Here is a 19,460-nt window from a genome sequence, read left to right as displayed (position 1 = left end):
TCATTATGCAGAACCTGTCAAATAAGTATTGAAATCATGATTTTGGTCTTAGCTCTTATAACATCCATCCATCCATTTTCTATACCGCTTGTCTACCCGGGGGTCGCGGGCGTGCTGGAGCCTATCCCAGCAGTCATCGGGCAGTCGGCGGGGGACAGCCTGAACCGGTTGCCAGCCGATCACAGGGCACACAGAGACAAACAACCATCTGCACTCGCACTCACACCTAGGGGCAATTTGGAGTGCTCAATTGGCCTACCAAGCATGTTTTGGGGATGTGGGAGGAAACCGGAGTGCACGGAGAAAACCCACGCGGGCACGGGGAGAACATGCAAACTCCACACAGGGAGGGTTGGAGGTGGAATCGGACCGGCACCCTCCTAACTGTGAGGCGGACGTACTAACTACTGCCGCCTGTAATAAACATGTAAAAAAATAATAATCCATAAACTCTTTTTTTGATCATTTTTCAGTTTATTGTTGGCATAATGGTGTTCTTGTAGTTGTGACCCGTGTAGTAAAAAGAGAAGTGTGTATAATGACTCAAGCTGCATTGTGTAGAAAACATTTACCATTCTTCTTCTGTTACTTAATAAAATACCTACTAAAGTTTGGATTACAATTACACAGAATTACCATGAATTTTAATTTAAATTATTACCACAGTTTTGTACATGTTTTTAATCATATCTAAAAGTGGAAAACAAGTTATGAAACAGCTCAAAGAAGTTTTACATTTGCTAAGGCCATTCAGTCACTCAATGTTTCTTTATGGGATGTACAAGCCTTTAGCAGGGGCATTTAAAAAATAAGAAGTCAAAGTTGAATTCAGAACCCAGGAAACAGATAACACGCCTCCATAACAAGTAAATACAGATTTATATATAGTTTTATATTGAGCTTGAAAGTTTTTAAAAGAGTACAGAAAACACTTCTCACATGTGATAGAAACTACTTCAAGAACACTGTCCAAACCCGAATGTGGTGGTGAAAAACATACATCCAATTTCTATGACTTTAAGGTCCTCGCTGAAAGTCAGCTCTTGGAAAAACAAACCTTAAGAGATACAAAAAAATTCAAGAACTTGATAAAAACATGAAAAACAATGTTATCTTGTCTCGTAAACAAAGTTGAAACAAATTAGAAAAGAAACGCCTGACCACAAAAACGGAATAGAAAATTAGAAAACAATGGCATTACATTTGGAAACACACAAGGAACCTCCTGTACAGTTTGCCGTCTCTGAGTACGATCGCCTAAAGGGCTCATTGGTGGCTGTCCTTGTGTCAGTTAATGTCTGGTTTGAGTTTCCTCAAAGATATACATCAAAGCTGTAAACAGGCAGCACAAAATGAAAAGAAATAGATCAAAGTTTAATTTTCATCCCTTCACTGTAGCCATCAGTCCATCCTTTGTTTATTTTCAATTTCTCAGTCCTGCTGAGACAATGAGATCCTCCCACTCGGGCCATTCGTCTACCTGCCTGCAGCCATTCATTCCACATGTCTCCCCTCCTTCACGTCTTCTAAAGCAAAAGGGTGGAGTTCCTTCCCCTCAGGCCTTTTCTTCAATGGATTCCAGTGGACGCAGAGGATGAGACGCTTGTTTAGTCAACCATCCTCATTTTGTATGAATGTGCGTGCGTGTGTGTGTGTGTGTGTGTGCACGTGTGTGTGTGTGTAAATGTGTGCGTGTATTTCGGTTATTTTTCTTCTTTGACAGGACAGTCTTCATTGTTGAGGGGATGATTGTGCAAATTCATGCAGTCTCCGGCATGTCTATTCGAAATGAACTAGGAAAACCTTTTCCTCTCTAGAAGAAGCAAAAAAAAAAAAAAAAAAACCACAAGTTCAGGAGAGCTTTGTGCTTTTTGAGTGTGTGCATCATGGGGTGGGGGTTGGTACAACAAAAAAAGGAATAAAACCACTACTTTGTTATGGCCTCGTTCACACAGCCCTGTTGCACAATAAGTGATAGGATGTCTCACATTCCTTGATCCTCAGCTGGGCTATTTCAATTCTAGTGAAATGGTTCATGGATAATATGCCATGTGAATGGTGTGGGCAAGGGGGTGGGGGTCTCTGTTTAGAGTTGAGTGACTGGTTAGGATTGCATGGCCAATTTATTTAGGACATCAACAAAAGAATGCGACTCGACTCAGAGTTGAAAAAGTCCCCTCCCCTTCCCGTTTTACAACCCCCGTCTCCATGTCTGAGTTTCATGATGGTAATCTCCCCACCCTTGGCCAAAACCAGGCCTAGGCCTGCATCTCCCAGTCTGTGTATCACTGACTTGATCAGATTAGAGGGATTCATTCTCTTGTTATCATCATTCTATCCCTTCCTCCACTCCTCTTCTTGCCTACCCCCTCCCCACTCAGCAACAACTGCTGTTGCCTCTTAACCACGCCAACCACCCACTTTGCCATCGTCGCACTCATTTGCATAAGGGCTCCCGTGATCTAGTTTGAGAGGGAAATGAGTAGCGGTGTTTGTGGGAAATGTGGTGACACAGAGGGGGCCCTTTGCAGCATGTGTACTATATAAAATGTACATCTAAACAATTGAAAAAGGAGAAATGTACATAAAATTATAAGGCATTAAATTGATGCACACAACACTGTTTTAGTGTCTTGCTACTGTATATTCTGTTATTTTGTTACAAAAACCTCATCACTAATTGCCAATGTAATATTTTTATTTCTAACGAATGGCATTTTATTCTAGCCTTTTGACAACATCATGCTAAAGTCGTTCAATATGTGTTGTTCTAACAATTGTCATAATGTTTTTTTGAGGTAGATGGTGTGGATAAAACACAAGATTGTACTTAAATTATGGTATAGCTTGCTTCTAGCTTTATTTAAGGTCAAGTTATGACACAAAAGCATCCGTGGCATCTAATCAAACAATATTATTCTTAAAACTAATGGCTCACAGAGGAGGCCAATATGTATCATTGCAAAAGTCAATCACTAACACCATTAGCCAGGATTTTTTTACCATCTTGTAACATCTTAGGATGTTATGGAGAGCACGTGAATAGTTGAGGATAGGTTCTACACAAAACAATATGAATAGATAAAAAGAGAGCCGGGAATAGGTGAGGCTTTACTGCATGTACTTATCATACAGCTGGGAAAAAAGTATGTTGTTTATTTATTTATTTATTTATTTATTTTTTTACATGTTTGATCATGACTGAAACATAGTAGGGAAGGTATGGATCATGGCTGCAGCGTTAATTAAAAGGAAACAAGAACACATTTCCCCGGTGTTCTTAACAGCATGCTGTTGTTTTTAAATGATAGTACTGGGAAAGCAGGAAAGGTTCCGACAGTTTGATAATTCCAGCTAGCTGTGACTGCTGATGAGAGAGGGGGGTACTCTTCAGTCGCTGCTAGACAAAATTATAATTAAGCTTTATCATCAATTCTAGTGATTGAGGCTGTATTTCTTTGTGGCCTTTGAATGACAGTTTAGAAACAGCAATTCCATAAGAAACGAGGCAGTTGCCTAGCTTTTTTTCCCTGCCTTCAGTTATCATAAAATGTTTTTTTTAATCTTAGCTCCGGAGACGATCGCTGAATGACAATGAGATTCTTCAACAATTTTTAAACAGGATTGTTTTCCCCCATATGGCTTTCTGAGCTTTCTGAATGTCTTATATTTACTGCAGCCATTTTCTCATAGGAGACAGTGATCTATTTGGTTTCATAAGGAAAAGAGCAGCCTTACAGTACGGTATGTAGGATGGATTTGAAAGGTGAAAGAGGACGACATCATTACAGTGGGAGATAACAGAGATAGTTTTGAAGGAGGGAAGAGTCAGTTAATCATTTTGACAGTAAGCCAGAACATGGGTCAGATCTGAAATTAATTTCACGCTCCTTTCCACCAGCCAATTCAGGGAGAAAATTGAATTAGAATTTTTCCCCCTAATTGGATGGCCAGATCAGAGAGTATAGGGCAGGCACTCAGGCCACAGAAAAATAGGATACTCACTTATGTATATACACTGACGTATAAGGTGATTTGGAGCTAGGCAGAAATTTTTCTAACTCTTTCCTCTCTAGAGTGCCATGATGGTGGTGATGGTAAAGATATTTGTATTGGTGACTGACAGGTGTCCTTTTTGCCAAAGGTGGAAAATGACTTATTGGCAATTTGCTCAGAGATTTGAAGTACCTCTGTGATGGGAACCGAGTCCATGCCGGGCACATGGCCCTGCCGCCCATCAGTGGGCATGAAGCTTGGCATCCAGCACCGATCAGAGTGGCCCAGAGCCTTGCACTCCTCCGTGCAGTTAGAGAACAGATCCGTGCCTGTAGGCAAGGAGAGTGTGTGGAATAGGAATAAAAACGTGTGATTAGGTCATGGGTTATAAGGAGTGTGGGTTATAAGGAGTGTTAACAAAGAATTAAATATATCAGAAATGGTAGTTTTCCACAAGAGTTTCACAAGGTCTGTTGATGCATCATGCTCTTTGATTCCTCACATTAGCGCTTTCTATTTCTCCATTATTGTGATCAAAGCCACCCGCAGAATAAATTTGAAACCTTCAGAGACTACACCCACACATTAATCTGAAAAAGAACTGTGTGCACGTTAGATGTACTTGATAGTTGCTCAAATAATCAGGTTCAACTGAGTATTTCCTGTTCTTTAATAGATTGTTATGATAACATAAAACCCTTACAAGCAAGCAAGCGGGGGTAGGTGACAGCAGTCAGACAGTTTCAACACTTGTATTCGCAGCATGGTGGAGCCAGGCTTGGAAATTTAGTTCAAATATGCATTTAAAAAAAAACATGTTTTAGTGTTTAAATATAATTAAAGCCCGTGGAAAGTACCATTTTCGTTTAAAAAAAAAAAAAAGATTTTGACCTACGATTAAAGACCAAATGTATTACAAAAATTACAAAATTGAGGATCCACAAAATTGTCTCAAATCAATGTATTCATATTCACATGAAGGATTTACAAAAATAACTTAAATTCTCTATGCCAGATGTTTAACTTACCGTATTTTTCGGACTAAAAGTCGCTCCGGAATATACGTCGCATTAGCCATAAAATGCACAATAAAGTGAAAAAAAACATATATGTCGCTCCGGAGTACAAGTCGCATTTTGGGGGAAATTTATTCGACAAAATCCAACACCAAGAACGGACATGAACGAGCAACAACAGGCTAAACGATAGGTATGCTAACGTGACATGAACACAAACAAAGAGCTGAGAACAGGCCTGACATTACATTCAGAGTTATTCAAATAACTCTTACATAAATAACACGTTTATAAAACCATCTGTGTCACTCCAATTCATTAAATCCATCGATCGGCCTTTATGTAAACGATAACGCGTATGCGCCGCTGACGTCAGACTCGTCGTGAATTGCAGTTCTAAATATTCCACAGACCCATATAACGATATATAAAGTATATATCAAATAACATATAAACAACAATATTATCAAACCATCTGTGTCACTCCAAATCATTAAATCCATCGATCAAATTCCTTGTCCTTTGTCAACAACGCCACGCGTGCGCCGCTGACGTCAGCCTCGTCGTTATTCCACAGATCTAGTATATAACTACACGAAATAAAATATATCAAATAACTATAACATAAATAGTTCACCGCCACACGGACCCAAACACCGGCTTCGACTTCCAGGCGTGTGGCGGTGTGGACTTCCATCCCGGAGATGGCACTTCTAGCCACAGAGGTGGCTGGGACCTACGTAGAGTAGGACCGGGCGTGCGTAGGAGCAGTGTCCGAACCCTATCCACCGTCCCCGGACAGCCACCCGGCCGAGCGCCGGCCCCGACTTCCAGCCACGGAGGTGGAGGAGAGCTCCGTAATATAGGACTGGGCGTGCGTAAAAGCCATGTCCGAGCCCCATTCACCGTCCCCGGATAGCCACCCGGCCGAGCGCCGGCCCCCGACTTCCATCCACGGAGGTGAAAGAGAGCTCCGTAGAGTAGGACCGGGCGTGCCATAACAGTTTTTCAAACCTTCTGTGTCATTCCAAATCATTAAATCCTTCAAACACTTCATCCTCCGTGTCACTTACAAACAAAGCCGCTAATGATGCCGGTAGTATGTGGGGCCCTTCGTCATCTTCGTCATCCCGTGATCGAATCCTTTGTCCTTTATGTAAACAACCGTCGTACCGCACCGCTGACGTCACTTGGAGTTCAAATTACAGTAACCCCTTGCTGCATTGCGGTTCGTTTATCGCGGTTTCACTTTTTTTTTTTTTTTTGAAAATGTGTGAAAAAATTCACATAAGTCGCTCCTCAGTATAAGTCGCTCCCCCACCCAAACTATGAAAAAAACTGCGACTTATAGTCCGAAAAATACGGTATGTCGATAATAGAATGTAGTTCAACACCCCCCTTCCCACACACACAAATTCATGCACACACAGACTCACACAGACTCTCTCACACACATATACACGCACACACGCACACGCACACACGCACACACACGCGCACACGCACACACACGCGCACACGCACACACACGCGCACACGCACGCACACACACGCACACACACTAGGGGTGGGAAATTTATTTTGCAAATGAGCCACATGAAAAATGGGAGCACTTGCTGAGGGACAGGCCAACATGGTAACCTCAACATTGACCATATTATTTGTAATGTAATCAGAAAAAGCATATTGTCCTATTTTAATTAATTGCTGTGAAGGTAAAATGTATTTTGCGTACCAACTGAGAGCTCATATTAGCCATTCCTGGTTAGGATTCCCAAATATATAAGCGCGAAGTATAACATTGACAGGGATGTAAAATGATGCAGTGAAGACTAACCCTAACATTAATACACCCAATACATACTACAGAATATGAAACGGTAGATTTCTGTTCAATATTATCAAGCTAAATCAGACCTGATAACCATACACAAAATGTGAATGTTGTTGCTACTACAACTGAAACTGTTGTCATTTTTGCTATTCTATTTTTTGTTGCGAGAGGGTCATTAAATATAGCTGAATGTATAACTAATAGCAACTCTTCAGGCACAAGTGGAAGCCCTTGCTTGTAGTAGTGTCAACACATGTGCACATAAAAAGCAAAACTTTCAAAATAAAAGAACAATATATTTTACATTTTACTGTGACTTGGTAGTCACTGTGAGGTCCGCTCAGAGACTGTTGGGGGGATACTTTGCTCAGGCCGAATGTGCACAAATTCAATTTGTTTGCTGCAAAATACAATGTCAACATGTTTTAAAACACTTTTTAAAAATATGTTTGTCAAGTGTGACATCCTTTATTTCTGTAACGAACGTACAACAAAATTAATTATTTCACCCAAGTTGCACGCACGAATTTTTGGGTGTGAGTCGACAGCATTTGAACTGCGCACAATTCTGCTATATATTTTGTGAAGTGAACGCTGATCATTTGTTTGGTGTCTACCGTGCCTAAATGACGCTGCCTAAATGACGCTGCATAAATGACGGCCGATCATTGTTCACCATTCATATTTAATTTTCAATATACACTGATCATTTGTAACAATTTGTATTTGAATATCATTGTATGAAAGTAGTGAAGCTGTTCAAATGTAAAAATAATTTTGAGGTATTTAATTTTACTTGAGCCCAGTGCTTGTTGGTCAAGTACACACAATAGAGTAGACCTCAACATTCAACAATCTCTTGCAAAGAAAACAGTGAGCGAATTATATTTATTCAGGACATAATACAGGAAGGTTTAATTTAAGCAAATAAAATTTTGACCTGGTTTTGAACAAGTTTATTTTGGGAGTTTACTGTCAAAATTCCAGGACCACGCTTTAGGAGAACCACTTTTTTAGATGGCATTTTAGTATGTGTGTGTTGGTCTCAGTGCATATGTGTGTACATGTGTGAATGAGTAACCAACAGCAACTAATAACTAGACAGGATAAAAAAAAAAAAAAAAAAAAAAACAGGCTATTATCTTTAAATGTGATTGTCTTGAATGGAAGGTTAAATGTTGATTCAAATGAAAATGAGTTTCCTTGCATCTGCTTGTCTGAAGTACCATATTGGCCCGAATATAAGATTTAAATGTTCAAATGTTAGGATGTGATAGACAGTTTTTGCATGATTTGAATGAGGCAAAAGAACATGCTTTTTCTCTCGAATATATTGTTATAATCATTTGTTTCAGATGTACTATAATTACCGTAATTTTCGGACTATAAGTCGCGTTTTTTTCATAGTTTGGGTGGGGGGGCGACTTATAATAACTTTCCAAAATTTTCCCCCAAAAAAAAAAGGGAAACCGCGATAAACGAACCGCGATGTAGCAAGGGATTACTGTAATTTGAATTTCAAGTGACGTCAGCAGCGCGACGCGGCGTGGCGGTTGTTTACATAAAGGACAAAGATTGATCACGGGATGACAAAGATGACGAAGGGCCCCACGTACTGCCGGCATCATTAGCGGCTTTGTTTCTAAGTGACACGGCGGACGAAGAGTTTGAAGGATTTAAGGATTTGGAGTGACACAGAAGGTTTGAAAAACTATTATGGCTTTTACCCACGCCCGGTCCTACTCTACGGAGCTCTCTTTCACTTCCGTGGATTGAAGTCGGGGGCCGGCGCTCGGCCGGGTGGCTGTCCAGGGACGGTGGATGGGGCTCGGACAATGCTTTTACGCACGCCCGGTCCTACTCTACCGAGCTGTCTTTCACCTCCACGGATGGAAGTCGAGGGCCGGCGCTCGGCCGGGTGGCTGTCCAGGGACGGTGGATGGGGCTCGGTCATGGCTTTTACGCACGCCCGGTCCTATTCGATGGAGCTCTCTTCCACTTCCGTGGCTGGAAGTCCACGCCGCCACACGCCTGGAAGTTTGTTTTGTTAAATAAAGAGCCGTTTACCAAACCCATGTCTTTCCTTGAACTTTGTTAACACTACAATATAGTTATATAGTAGATCTGTGGAATAACGACGAGGCTGACGTCAGGGCGCACGCGCGGCGTTGTTGACGAAGGACGAGGAATTTGATCGATGGATTTAATGATTTAGAGTGCACAGATGGTTTGATAATACTATTGCTTATATAATAGTTATTTGATATCTAATTTATATATCGTTATATGGGCCTGTGGAATATTTTGAAGTGCAAGCGCCGTCAGCGGCACGCACCCATTGTTGACAAAGGACGATCGATTGATTTAATGATTTGGAGTGACACAGATGGTTTGATAACATTATTGCTTATATAATAGTTATCCATCCATCCATTTTCTGAACCGCTTTGTCCCCACGGGGGTCGCGGGAGTGCCGGAGCCTATCCCAGCCGTCAACGGGCAGTAGGCGGGGGACACCCTGAGCCGGTTGCCAGCCGATCGCAGGGCGCACAGAGACAAACAACCATTTGCACTCGCACTCACACCTGGGGACACTTTGGAGTCTTCAATCGGCCTACCAAGCATGTTTTTGGGATGTGGGAGGAAACCGGAGTGCCCGGAGAAAACCCACGCGGGCCCGGGGAGAACATGCAAACTCCACACAGGGAGGGCCGGAGGTGGAATCGAACCCGCACCCTCCTAACTGCGAGGCGGACGTGCTACCCAGTGCTCCACCGAGCCTATATAATAGTTATTTGATATCTAATTTATATATCGTTATATGGGCCTGTGGAATATTTTGAAGTGCAAGCGCCGTCAGCGGCGCGCACGCATTGTTGACAAAGGACGATCGATGGATTTAATGAATTGGAGTGACACAGATGGTTTTATTAACGTGTTATTTATGTAATAGTTTTTTGAATAACTCTGAATTTTACGTCAGGGCCGTTCTCAGCTCTTCGTTTGTGTTTATGTCACGTTAGCATACCTATCGTTTAGCCTGTTGTTGCTCGTTCATGACTGTTCTTGGTGTTGGATTTTGTCGAATAAATTGCCCCCCAAAATGTGACTTATACTCCGGAGCGATTTATATATGTTTTTTTTCACATTTTTGGGCATTTTATGGCTGATGCGACTTGTACTCCGGAGCGACTTATAGTCCGAAAATTACGGTATTTTCCGTATAAAAATTAAAATTGGTGTTCAAAAAGTATTTTTTCAAACTTGAGTCTTGAAAAAGAGGGGGTTGTCTTATCATCAAGGTCGTCTTATATTCGGGCCAATACGGTATATACAGAATTATTTTCATTGCTCCATATGTTTTCAGGCCGTGTATGCATTTTTTTTCTGAATCTAAATCTGCCTGGCTTGTATTTGTGTCTGAGTCCCTGTTTGTGGCAAAAATCTGAACTGTACAGTTCAAGCTATTTGCAGCTAATCCCCCTCGAATACAGTCTGATTAGACTAAAACCGCTGTCATCCCAGTAAGTGTGCATGTGTATGTGTGAGTGTTGTCGTATGTCTGTCAGGGGCAGTCAGCAAAGGGGGAATTTGCTTTGTTACAAAGCGGCTTAACTTGGCTTGCCGTCACTAACAGCTTGGAAAAGTGCCCAGGCTCCTAATAAGAAGGGTTTCTTATTAAATATTAATCTCTTACCATCAAAACATCACATTACAGTTTAATATGGCAAAGACAAAGGGAGGAAACTATGTTGCTCAATATAATGCGTGCGTGTGTGTGTGCATGCGTGTGTGCGCGCGCATGTGTGTGTAAGTATATGTATACGTATATGTACGTATATGGAACGCATAGAGAGAGAGAATTGGGTAGATAGAATTAGATAGATTTAAAGATCACTGCGTAGGGAGCTGGTTCTGTTTCATTTACAGTATACTCACTTAAAGAATGGCACGTAGTCACACAAACACCCCCCCCCCACACACACACACACACACACACAGACACACACTCAGCTAGATAAAGCCTTACTTATATTTCTTGACATTTTGGTAGAAATGGAAAAGGCAGTTTGAAACGAATCACGAAGATGAAACCATTATTGCTGCAGCACTTGAAAGATGAATATAACTTTAGGGTGATGCCCTTATCTCAGAATTAAATAGTTTTGCAACCATTTTCTCAGGGCAGAAGAAGCTAGGAAGCACTGGTTGCCAACAAAAAAATCTATCATGTGATTCTGCAGGGAATGAGTATGAATTGTGTCAACATATTCCCCACACAGTACAAGCAGAGTCCAATTCAAAGACTGCAAAAAAGAGACATGCTGACCCTCATTTCTCCAAATACAGTATCTTAGTATGCCACATGGTGCCCATTGTGGTGGAAAAGTAAAGCCCTGATAATAACCTTCATTTGGTAATTGGTATGCAGAGGTTGGAAAAATGAATTACTGATTAGTGAGCTGCTACCCCAGTGATAAGGTGGGCTGCAGCGTGAAAGAAGAATTTGTATTAGCAGCAAGGAGAGATGGGGATGATGTTAAGAGGGGTCGTGTCGGTGGTTGTAAAATGTAGATAAGTGCTTTTCTGAAATACATTGATATACTTATCCAAAACGCAAGAATGGAAGTTGGCAAATAATTGCAGCAGACTTTTGGCCCTTCACTCAGAGGATCAATTTCAGTATTTACAACAATATACTGTAAGCAGGAGATACAATCATCTTCAAATTATGAATACTCACAACTCCAATTCTGTATCATTTCAAATATTGCTTCAATAACATATTGCTTCAACCTGAGTGGTGGGTTAATACATTTGTTAAGTATGGTATATAATGCGGACCTAAAACTCAGTTAGCAACCATCTCTGCATCCTTCTAAATCTCTGCATAATGTTTTCATTATGCATGAACACACGTTTATACATTTTAATTGTTTTTGGCCTCTCTCCAACACTCAATTGATCTTTGTGTGTTTCCAGTATCAAGTAAAACACAGACGTATCTTGTCATAAATTATTTTGATGCATATACAAGTAAATGTTTCTTTTTCATATACAGCAGATGAAAACAAATGTTATTTGCACATAAACCATGTGTGATTCCTTTATTGTGTCAATGATAAAAAAAAAAACTAAATGAAGTGTGCACAGGGAAAGTGTAGTGCACATTAATGTTGCTGTTTAAACTGATTTGCATTTCACTATAAATGTATAGTTAAAACAATATGTTAAAAGAGAAGATAGAATAGTCAACAAAATTGTGTTTCACTACAATTCTTTAATACAACTTTCATGATGTATACATACGCACGCACACACACGAGCGTTTACAAGCTTTACGCTTCAGCCAACTCCTTTTGAGCATTCTTATTAGTATATAAAAATTCAATTGTATACTCTGACTATTATGAAATGTATTTGCTCAATAAAAGTAATGATGAGGATGATGATGTTGTATACAGTATGGGGCTTTTGTTTGATGATTAGTACTTTTTTTGCAATAATGACCAGCAGTGCTTAAATGATTAATCATTTCTTATGAGACAGTCATGCTTCAGAGCCAATAGAAGACCAAATTAAAAATGGTCAGTCTGAAGGGATTGTCTGTTTGGGGTCATAATGTTTGATCAAAGAATTACTGATTTGCAATAAACTGCTAAATTTAGTCTATTGAAACAGGGTCCTGTTTTGATGTACAAGTTTACAAACATGGAGGGGCGAGCTCCTCTTTTGTTAAACAGAATGGGCTGGCATTCAAAAGGCTAATTCTCAGGAAACAGGACATGTCCAGCGACAAGCAGCAGCAGCTGCTGCTTAAATAAAACATAAATGGCATGGTTTTGTGTGTGTGAGAGAGAGAGAGAGAGAGAGAGAGAGCGAGAGAGAGAGACAGACAGAGAGAGAGAGACAGACAGAGAGAGAGAGAGTGAGAGGGAGAATCCTGTGAATTTATTACAGGCAAAGCAAAGTGTTGTTGGCATCTCTTTCTATGGTATAGGTAAACCATTTTGGCATGCTGGAATGATGGTGTATGTGGCAAGAAAGCTGCACTTTGGCACACCAATGACATGCCGTGGTCCAGACATGGTGATATGCTCTATCTGCAAGGGGCTCACAACCAAAGAAAGCCTACCGCTGAATGAAGACATCGGAAATCAGCATACATAACTATGGGGCTTTTTTGCAGACAGACAAACAGCGATAGATCATCATTTACCAACCTCCCATCTATCCAAGACTTGTACCTGTCCAGGACCAGGAAAAGTGCAAGTAACATCTCTACAGACCCTTCTCACCCAGGTCACAGTCTGTTCGAACTACTCCTTCCCCGGACTGCGTTCCAGAGCGCTGTACGCCAAAACCAGCAGACACAGATTCTTTCCCCAGGCTGTCGCTCTGATGAACTCACACCACTCATCGAGTCTCCGCGACATCCTTGGACAATAATATCCTGTTCTTGCCACTTAAATGTTGTTAGTCACCTGAATGCTGTTAGTCACTTAAATGTTGTACAGAGGCTGAGATCAACCGGAGTCAAATTCCTTGTTTGGCATGCACAAACCTGGCCAATAAAGCTGATTCTGATTTAAATCATGTTTTAAAGCACACCTCTTCCGCTCTGCTTTCATCACCCCATTGTCTAACGCTCCTATTTATTCCTACGTCTCCCTAATTTCACGTTTTATCTCTGAATGTGTCTTTTACTACAGATACATTATTGATCCTGAGAGAAATTATGGTTGGGCTTTATTCATCTCATGATGAAAATTAAATTGTCACAGCAGCAATATTCCAAATAAAAAAAGGAGGCTCCAATGGTTCCTTCATAAACATGAAAAAGCTGGCCATTGAGTCAGAGAGAATAGGTGGAAAGTATCCACTGAGAGCATTTGGAGGGTAAAGCTGCAATGACCGCATTACTAACTTAATGAACAAATGAAGCAACTGTTTTGTTTGCAAAGGCTCACAACTGTGTGCATTTGACGCAGCCTCATTAAAAGGCACGTCACATTCAGTCGAGTAGTCTCCAGCTCACAGGGAGCAGGCGCATCATTAACTTTGCTGCGTATTTACAAACAACCAGTTTGTAACCTAAATCAACATGCCTTCAGAAAAAAAGGCAGCTTAGACCAAAAGTTATATAGTCCTAAACTGAATCGGGAAAAGCACTGCAGCGTCATGTGCTTCATTATTATTCATTATTTTAATATGCACCAAGATTGTCTTTCTCCTCTGCCTCATGACTCACCTCCCCATAACCATTTATTTGCAAGGTGTTAAAAAAATAAGAATAAAACATAACCGCCGAACAATGCAATCCATTTCCCCATTTTTAGTGAACATGCAAAGTCACATTCGAGCGACACCATTTCTCCTTGCTTTTTACAGAAGACAAATTAGACAAAAATCATTAGCCACGATCGCAATTGCAATGTCTAAATGTGAGGAACTAAAAAAATATTGTTGGTTAAACTGAGATGATGTTGGCCCCGATTACTGCCTTTCTAACCAGCTCCTAACACAATATGCCCCTAGACCCGCTATGAATAGAAGCCACATGCTTATCAGCAAAATATCAACTACGGTCTACACCAGTGGTTCCCAAAGTGGGCGGTACCGCCCCCCTGGGGGCGGTGGAAAGATCTGGGGGGGCGGTGAGGAAGAAAGGGGCGGTAGGGGGGCGGTAGGGGGGCGGCAGTCGATTTGTACACAACACGCCGCTCTGGCCCAGTCAGATCCGACAGCATAGACTACAAAAGCAAAAGCTCAGGTTTGTAATTTCAAGCTTGTAATGTTCAGAATTTTATCTTATAATAAAAACCGCATTCTGGCGGTCAACATCATCTTGAGTTCAAGTCAACATGACGCGCCGTGTTGTGTTGTGTTGAGCTGGTTAGGGCAGTGGTCCCCAACCACCGGGCCGCGGACCGGTACCGGTCCGTGGGTCACTTGGTACCGGGCCGCCAAGCCGCACAGAATTTTTTTTTTAATCGACGATCAATTAATTCAGGTCAAGACACTCGTCCCGGTCACGTGACTTGTTTCCCCAGTCGAGCCCGCAAAGCTAATATGTGGCGACAGGCTAACTAACCAGGCAATGAAGCATTCAAAACTGCTTCAACACATGGAGACCAAGCATCCTGCAATAAAAGACAAACCTTAAATCACTTCGGGTGTCATTGTCTCCGATTACGTCTAGATGGGACCGGCTCGTTTCTGAGAAACAAACTCAGTGCTCCCACTAATTCAACGTAATGGTAATGATATTATAAATGTATTATTTATTTATTTATATAAATGTATTATTTATTTATATGAATGCCTTGGGGGTGGGGGGGCGCTAGGAATTCACTGGGGAGCCAAAGGGGGCGCCAGCCTGCAAAAGTTTGGGAACCACTGGTCTACACCAAGCCAGCAAAATCTCTATTTTGCAAATGACTGCAGTGAATTTTTGTGACACACTAAATCAGGGAAGAATAAATATTTTCCTACCAGAGGAAAGGCCTCTATTCATGGCATCGTGGTCGCTGTCTCCCTGCTCACTGTCTCCATGGCCGCTGTCTTTGGAGCTGACCAGATCCGCCTCCTGAAATGCCGAGCTGTAAGCAGACAGAAGGTTAATTCACTTTGTGGTGTTCCATTAACATAATGTATCTAAACAGCAATCTATCTGATCCCATCTCATCATCCAGAGTGCCATTGCAGTAATGAGTTATCAGCGATTGAAGGCAAGTAGATAAGCACTTCATTACAGGTGGATGTCATAGAGTGAGCAAAAGAAAAGCTACATAATGTACAGGAGGTCTTTCTCCATATTTACCTGTTGACGCGTCTTGGTCTGTCCACCATGTAGCTTAGCTCTGCTCGTTGCTGTTTGGTCTGAAATGAAGGTAAATGTTGCATGTATCATTGTAAAATTGCATCAAATGAAAAACAATGGGAAGAATGAGACACCTTCAACTCACAAAATAGCTCCATGTTAAGCTTATGCTATGAAATGAACTACATGCAGCCAAGATATTTGTGACTCATGTCAAAAAGCGAGTGTACTTTTACTGTTACAATTAATGTTTTTCATTTTTGCCAGTATAAAGTGGCATACAAACATGGCAAGACAAAAATTGGGCCAGAATAAATCAATAACATTGTGACTGGAATGCGGAATAAGAGTGTAAATTACACACATTGGTGTGCCAGTCATTAATGCTCTTTTTAGTGAAATGTTCACAATAGCATCGGTGTGCACAGTCATTAATGGTCTTTTTTGCGAAACGTTCACAATAGCGAGCACAGCATGAACACAAAATGAATAATGGTTTACAGAAAATGAATTCGAATTAGTACACATTACAGTGTAGTTAGTATGTATTAACGCAAGAGCAGCTGCATATGAGGCCCTGTTGACACCCTGGCATAACGCTGAGTTGAAGGGAAGTAGTTAGCTTATGGTGCATAATATGATGAAGATCAGTTAAGATGATGTCAAACAGAGACATTAAGGGTGGCATTATAGTAATGGGTCAGGGATCTCACAACAAGGGCATGAGAGGGTTTCTTACCTCATTTGATAATATACTGCCATTTGAGATGATGTCAGGCTGCTGGTCTGTGTAACATGTGACTATGGCTCCACATGGGTTGTGATTGCTCTCCGTGCTCCTAGACGGACTACACGGCTTTAGGAACATGAGGTCGGTTTTGGCAGACTCAGGAGTCAGACATACCTGGTAACAATAATTCTGATTTTGATGGTGTGAGCCAAAGCTGCCTGACTCCTCCACAGGGACTTGAGCTGTACCTGTCCCAGTGATATTCGCAGCACTTTGAACCAGCATGATATCAGATTTGCTGAGCTTTTTTTTATGGACACGGCCTTGCCGTGCGCAACAGAAGCTGCAGCCCAGGCAGCAGTCACTGGTCAGGCAGGTGTAAATGTTGAGCTTTTTTTCCTTTTGGCAACGCACAGCCAGCACAATCATGACTAGGAGGAATATAAAGGAGACAGAGACCAAGGCGATGATGAGGATGCGCCTGAGGTCCAGACTGCTCTCTTTGGCTCTAGCGGTGCCTCTTCCATCTCCGGTGCCGCGACCCTCGGCCACACTGTCCACCAGCATCACAAGTATGCTGGCACTGCAGGACAGCGGAGGCTGACCATGGTCTCTCACCTCAATCACCAGGTCGTACAACTGATGATGGTGTCGTTTAGCTGACACCCGCCGCGCTGTCCGGAGTTCACCTGTCCTCCAATCCATTCGAAACATTCCGTTCTCATTCCCCCTCTGGATGCTGTAGGAAAGCCTGGCATTCTCCCCATCGTCCGCATCCATTGCCACGATGCGTGTCACCAAGTAACCAGGCTCGGCCGAGCGAGGTAGAGGCTCCTTTGCTGTGCCGTTCTTCCCCATAGGGGCTAACCATAGGGGGGCATTGTCATTCTGATCCACAATGATAACGTTGACAGTGGCATTAGTGACAAGCTCTGGGGTGCCTGAATCTTTTGCCTGGACCACAAATGTAAAATCCTTCAGTTGCTCGTAGTCAAAGGACCTCAGCGCGTATAAGTACCCTGTCTCCTCATTTATTGACACATAGGTTTTGACTGACATGCCCTGAATCTCACACTCTAATATGGAATAACTGATGAGTGCATTCTGCCCGATGTCAGGATCCAAAGCAGTCACTGCGTGTATATACGCTCCTGGCACGTTATTTTCTGTCACATATACACCATATATGGCTTGTTTGAATGTGGGGGCATTATCATTCTCATCTGCCACTTGGACTTTAATGGACTTGCTGGTGGCAAGAGAAGGCGAGCCTTTATCCCGTGCAACCACAGTCACTGAATAGGAATCTGCAAGCTCCCTGTTCAACAAGCCATCAGTCACAATGGTGTAATAATTCCTAAATGATGATTTCAATTTGAAGGGCACCTCGCCTAGGATTTCCACGTTAATTTGTCCGTTCTCTCCAGCGTCCAAGTCTGTCACGCTCAGCAAAGCAATGACGGTGCCGGGGGCTGCGTTCTCGCTGACAGACTCCGTGACTGTGCTGAAGGTGATCTCTGGTGCATTGTCGTTCACGTCTATGACTGTGACGAGGACCTTGCAATGCGCGGGCACGGCGTTCGGCCCCATATCCTTGGCTTGGACAAAAATCTGATATAGACTGCTCTCCTCAAAATCCACCTCGCCGCGCACCTTGATGCGCCCTGCACGCTGGTCGATGCTGAAAATTTCTTTTACGCGGTTGGAGATGTGGTTACTAAAAGAATAGGCAATCTCGCCATTGAGTCCCTCGTCCATGTCAGTGGCATTCAGTTGGATGACTAGCGTACCCGAGGGCGCGTTCTCTGAAAGTGTTACAGCGTAAACGGGCTGCTCAAATACAGGCACGTTATCGTTTGAGTCCAGCACTTTAACCACCAGCAGCGCGGTGCCTGTCCGGGGTGGCTGGCCACCGTCCACTGCTGTCAGCACGTACCTGTGAGCCGCCTGCTGCTCTCTGTCCAACGGCTTCTCCAGCACAAGCTCGGCGAATTTGTTGCCATCTGTTTGGGTCTGCACGTCCAGGTAAAAGTAGTTGTTAGTGGTGATATCATACGTGCGTAAAGAATTGGTGCCCACATCCTGGTCGAACGCGCTCTCCAACGGGAAGCGCGTGCCCGGAGTAGCGCTTTCGGAGATTTCCACCGTTATGTCCGTTTCAGGGAAGCTGGGTGGGTTGTCGTTAATGTCCACCACCTCTATCTCAACTCGGAAAAGCTCCAGAGGGTTCTCCAGGAACACCTCCATGTTGAGCAGACAGCTTGCGCTCTGCTTGCATATTTGCTCCCTGTCTATTTTCTCGTTAACAAACAGGACGCCATTCTCTACGTTTACTCCCAAGTAAGGTGTTCGAGAGCTGGGCACAACTTGGAAACGGCGTGATGACAGTTTGGTAAGGTCCAGTCCCAAGTCCTCGGCGATATTTCCCACCAAGGTGCCGTGATCTGCCTCCTCGGGCACAGAGTAGCGTATTTGGGCGAGCACTCCATCCGCGATGCACAGGGCAATAAAAAGCACAATCATCGCCGGGAGGAGTTAGAATAAAGTGCACTTCAGGAAAATATAGCAAACCTTATTACCGCCTTTAGGTTGATAAAATGTTAATTTCCATGTCCCGTTTCGTCCCAGAGGAAAAGGTGCACAACACTTTCTAGAAATGTATAGGGCACCGGGATAAATGTTTGCAAATCCCAACAGGTTCTCTTAAAATTGAGCCATCTTAACGGAAAAAACACTGCGCATTCCAGTAAAACGCAGCGGCTGATGAGCGACGGCAGGAAATCGTCTGGGTTAAAAATACATACATCAATAATCCATTCAAGAAAAAAAAGTGAGTTATTTCCTACAATGGCGCGATGCGTGCGTGGTGTGTCGCTAACTTGTCCTTTTAGTATTCTGGCTCCATGTCTCTTCTTGGCATTCTACTCCGTCAATGCGTTCTTTTTTTACAGCCAGCTCTGTAGGCTACGGATGCCGTTCACTCAACTATTCCCCCCCCCCCCTCTTGACGCACAAAGCAAACACTCACGCATCAGTCGCGCCTCCCCCTGGCCACTGTGG

The 19,460-nt window shown here is 42.7% G+C and overlaps 1 protein-coding gene and 1 long non-coding RNA gene across 4 annotated transcripts in view; one reads left to right on the top strand and one right to left on the bottom strand.

The window, feature by feature from the left end:
- The window catches only part of LOC119129589, a 22,026-nt gene extending 9,393 nt beyond the window's left edge, over positions 1 to 12,633 (top strand). Inside the window, exon 4 of the long non-coding RNA XR_005099284.1 lies at positions 12,623 to 12,633. This is a non-coding gene — a long non-coding RNA (uncharacterized LOC119129589). The remainder of the gene's footprint in view (positions 1 to 12,622) is intronic.
- On the bottom strand, positions 454 to 19,460 carry pcdh10b (protocadherin 10b). Of its 3 annotated transcripts, none has more exons than XM_037262818.1 (5): positions 16,410 to 19,455; positions 15,671 to 15,729; positions 15,343 to 15,449; positions 4,189 to 4,325; positions 454 to 1,813 (listed from the first exon to the last, which is right to left on the bottom strand). In XM_037262818.1, the coding sequence occupies exons 1-5, from the start codon at positions 18,921 to 18,923 to the stop codon at positions 1,760 to 1,762; spliced, it is 2,871 nt and encodes a 956-aa protein (XP_037118713.1). In that variant the 5' UTR covers positions 18,924 to 19,455; the 3' UTR covers positions 454 to 1,759. The 3 variants fall into 3 exon arrangements, with proteins under 3 accessions (XP_037118713.1, XP_037118716.1, XP_037118715.1); XM_037262821.1 differs by lacking the exon at positions 454 to 1,813 and adding an exon at positions 2,776 to 4,119 and having other exon boundaries at positions 4,172 to 4,325; positions 16,410 to 19,458; XM_037262820.1 differs by lacking the exons at positions 454 to 1,813; positions 4,189 to 4,325; positions 15,343 to 15,449; positions 15,671 to 15,729 and having other exon boundaries at positions 16,410 to 16,509; positions 16,575 to 19,460.

Source organism: Syngnathus acus, chromosome 10 (assembly GCF_901709675.1).
Source record: "Syngnathus acus chromosome 10, fSynAcu1.2, whole genome shotgun sequence".
Taxonomy (NCBI): Eukaryota; Metazoa; Chordata; class Actinopteri; order Syngnathiformes; family Syngnathidae; genus Syngnathus; species Syngnathus acus.
Note: the sequence above shows the minus strand (reverse complement) of the source record. Positions and strands in the feature narration are given on the sequence as shown.

Bases quoted from the DNA above. Each gene is read 5' to 3' on its own strand.
- pcdh10b (XM_037262821.1), bottom strand. From the start codon at position 18,923: ATGATTGTGCTTTTTATTGCCCTGTGCATCGCGGATGGAGTGCTCGCC. The intron at 15,450-15,670 runs GTAAATATGGAG...GTCTGCTTACAG, and splicing joins AGACCAAGACGCGTCAACAG to CTCGGCATTTCAGGAGGCGG. The intron at 4,120-4,171 runs GCAAATTGCCAA...GACACCTGTCAG, and splicing joins GAGGTACTTCAAATCTCTGA to TCACCAATACAAATATCTTT.